This window comes from Eurytemora carolleeae, unplaced genomic scaffold (genome assembly GCF_000591075.1).
Source record: "Eurytemora carolleeae unplaced genomic scaffold, Eaff_2.0 scaffold24, whole genome shotgun sequence".
NCBI lineage: Eukaryota > Metazoa > Arthropoda > Copepoda > Calanoida > Temoridae > Eurytemora > Eurytemora carolleeae.
Genome location: NW_019396080.1, coordinates 57,655 through 61,258, shown reverse-complemented (window position 1 = coordinate 61,258; position 3,604 = coordinate 57,655). Strand labels below are relative to the sequence as shown.

Sequence of the window (3,604 nt, the reverse complement as noted above, 5' to 3'; positions counted from 1 at the left end):
TTTTTCGCGAAACAAATTAACAAGAGAACAAAATTAAAAATAAAATACGAAATTTTCAGGGGAAAAAAATGCAAAATTTTCACGGAACAATTTACTCTTTTTGCTAAAAACTCTACTCTTGATATTTCAAGGATTTCACTATTCTAACAAAAGAAAAAATGAAGAAAAATCAACAATAATAAATTAAAAATCATTAAGATTACAACTTATTTGCAACAGTGCAGTGATAAAAAGATGATATGTTACAATAAAAGTATTATCTGTTTTGTAGTTATAATTTTGCACAATTTGAACCATGTAAATTTCCTATCGGGTGATAATTACAAATTAAGCTTTATAGAAGAAATTTTTAAATTAGACAAATTTTCACAAAAATCTATTTATGGTTTTACAATAGGTTCCTAATCATAATTGAACTCAATAAATTCTTAACAGCTATTTTATCCAAATTTATTGATAATGGTATCAAGTAATATCTCCGAGAGAGAGAGAGCTGAAACCCCCAAGAGTAGTCCTAGCAGGCCTCCAACTCCATTCACTAGGTCCCAGATATCAAAAACAAATGTTTCAATCAACCGCTGAAATAAAAAGGAATTTTAAATTTTTTTGAAATTTCAAATTATTCAATCTATATATAGTAAAGCTCTTTGCTCATATTTGTTTGCTGCAGCTGGCCAAACGGCTGGACCGAATTGGGGGACATTTTTTAAGAAAACCAAACCGCCTGGCAATTCAACTAGTATTGCCAACTAAGCAACCCTAAAAACATCCCGACATCTTCGCCATCAGCACATATCAGTTATCTGTTTACTATACCTCTGTTCTTCCAGACTTGGCTTGTAAAACAAACTCAGATGACCAATTGGAAGTTTTCCAGTAAATGTTTTCCTCCTCAACCTCAGTCACCCAGATCTCACGTGTACAAGGAACAAGGCAACCTAAATGTAAATAATGTGTTGCCAGAAGAAACCCTGAGGTGAAATGGCTCTTGATAGGTTCTGATTCCACCATGAAAAAGCTCTCTGCATAATCAGCTTGATTAACACAATGATAATTCTAAGAATTTCAACTTTACTTAGATGAATTGTTTTTTTTTGTTGTTTTAATTTTATAAAACTAATCATTTGTTTTGTTTGATCAAAGTTACAGAAAGACAATTTGATATTATACAGGCAAAAAGATAGTGCTGTGTACAAATAGGACTGGTTTACTTAGTCCCCTGACTATAAGTGTTACCTAAAGTGTTATAAAATAACTCGAATTAACTTTCAAAACTTTTAGAATTAAATATTTAAAAATAAATCCAAGACCATGAATCATAATTGAAAGTTTTTACCAATGCTTAACATAGATGAATTATTGAAAAAGCTGTTTTAAATTTTACAAAACAAACACTAGAGGGTGGGTCACTCTTCAGAGATTATTGCCCTCCCCCATGTAAATTTTTAAAGGGTTGGGGCCTGGGGACATCTTTCCCTTTCATCCCACTTAAACTGCCAAATGGAGGTATTTTGACAAATTGTTGCAAAAGGTTTCTGAAATTTTGATGAATATGTGTTACAGAGTAATCAAATGAAATCACTTTATTTGAAGTCCAGCTACCTGTCAAAAGCCTGGTTTCTGCATAAGCACTATATTCCAATTTAGCCATTATTTCTGCCATCATCTTTATTTCAGCAATAGTTTTACAAGCTGGAAAGGTATGTTCAGATGATGCAAACCAATCAAGCTCACATCCAGTTTTGGTATTTATATAGCTAGTAATGCACCTAGTCAAACTATAATCCTAGAAGGAGAAAAATTTAAAAAGTTAAAGAAAACTGCACTGTGTCCTTGTGTGTGTTTAACTTAAAACAATTGTATACATTAAAAAGTGTTTACTCTTTACAGAACTGTTTTACTCTATGTGGAAACTGTTTCAGATTTGTCAGTATAAACATTGTCACTATCATGTACCAAGCCAGTCTAAATTTGTTGCAGAAAATGCACTGGGTCCACAAACCGTAGGTACTTACTAGACAGGCTGGTACAAGTAAATGTATGCGGTACAAGCTATGACTAATAAACTATAGTACTGATTCAGGAAACAATAGTATATTAGTACCCATGTGCACTCTGTGCCTACCTCGGCTGTCTTGCTTGCTCAATAAATAACTAATTATAAAAGTTGTGAATTTTCTTAACTTCTCAAATCTGCTGTTAACATAATATTTTACAGGGGTGGGGGGGGAATTACATCAAGCAGTACATTTGAGAATGATACGTTTATACTATATGGACATTACTTACAGTACTTACAGGATCTTCATTACAAGAATCAGAGCCTGATATTCTGGTTTCTATGGTTTTCTCAAAGGTAACCTAAAACATAAATTTTGTAAAACAGTAGTTTCTAAGTTTTTATTGTCCACCCACTTTTATCTTTTTCTTTGGATCAAGCTTGATTACGCTGCTTTGTCCACTAGGTATTCCACTACTGGCCAACCAAAAACTCTTTAAAAAAGACATTATTAATGCATGAGGGGTTATGCTAATATTTCTTACTTTCCAAATACCTTTGAAGAATGTAAGTATATATCAGTTGCTCTACGGTTTAACACAGTTTCCCCCTTTTCTATGTCATTTCCAAGATAAGCATAAAAACTTCCTAGTTCTCCACTGGTATATTGATTTTTAGGAGTATATGTATGACAGTGTCCAGCCTTCCAGGGATCCAAGTGAAATATGCTTTCCTTCCAAAGATGTCGAAATAAAAGATTTGCCAAGTTCTTCGAATTTTCAAATTTTGGTAAAGATCCATTGCAGCCTGGAGCACAATATCCATAGTGATAGGGAACCATTGATTGATTTTTAAATACCATTGTTGCACACCAAGGTCGAACATCATTTTTTGTTGTACAAGCATGATAAACCTCTACAGGGTCTACTTGGTCAAATGACGTACAGTAAAAGCTGTGGTCATGGCTGCTAGGATGAATCAGTGAGCAATCACCCCAAATGAAAGGAAACACACACGGCTGCCCTTTCAGAAGTGGACCATCAATAGAGTTACATTCAAATCCTGTCTCCTCTCCAGCATGATTAACAAAAGTAAACAACTCTTCTACATGAAAAGTATTATTGAGAGCCCAGCTCTTGATTGAGTTTTCTGAACTATCATCAATCAAATCAAGAAAGCCGGGGGTTGGGTGTTTAAAGGTTCTGCAGAATGATATCGATGGAAACTCCACACTTGTCTCTTCTAGGAAAGTACTAAAATAAAATCCGTTTTGAGGAGTTCAGGTCAGTCAGCTTTTGAATTATAGAGCTTAGATTATTAAAGAATAAAAACAGCAATTTGTATCAATCTCATGATTTATTACTATAAATATAGCCAAAAATATCAAATATGCAACAAAATATACATATTTATATTGCTGTTTCATTTTCAGCCTATGGTTTGATACTGTTTAGTGAAGGGGTTGCAGTAATGCTAAGGCGTATACTAAAAATGTTGCATATTTATTCATGGTATAATATTTCATATTCAAACAATATATAAACTTTTGTAAGAAAGTCAATTTTAATATTAAATTAGTGTGCTAGGTATATCATTAATATGTGG

General features: G+C 33.1%; 1 protein-coding gene across 1 annotated transcript; it reads right to left on the bottom strand.

Moving 5' to 3' along the window:
• Positions 1-436: 436 nt before the first annotated feature.
• Positions 437-3,358, bottom strand: LOC111716044 (uncharacterized). The gene is made up of 6 exons (XM_023491460.1): positions 2,556-3,358; positions 2,416-2,493; positions 2,299-2,361; positions 1,603-1,786; positions 817-938; positions 437-578 (listed from the first exon to the last, which is right to left on the bottom strand). The coding sequence occupies exons 1-6, from the start codon at positions 2,859-2,861 to the stop codon at positions 441-443; spliced, it is 891 nt and encodes a 296-aa protein (XP_023347228.1). The 5' UTR covers positions 2,862-3,358; the 3' UTR covers positions 437-440.
• Positions 3,359-3,604: the final 246 nt, after the last annotated feature.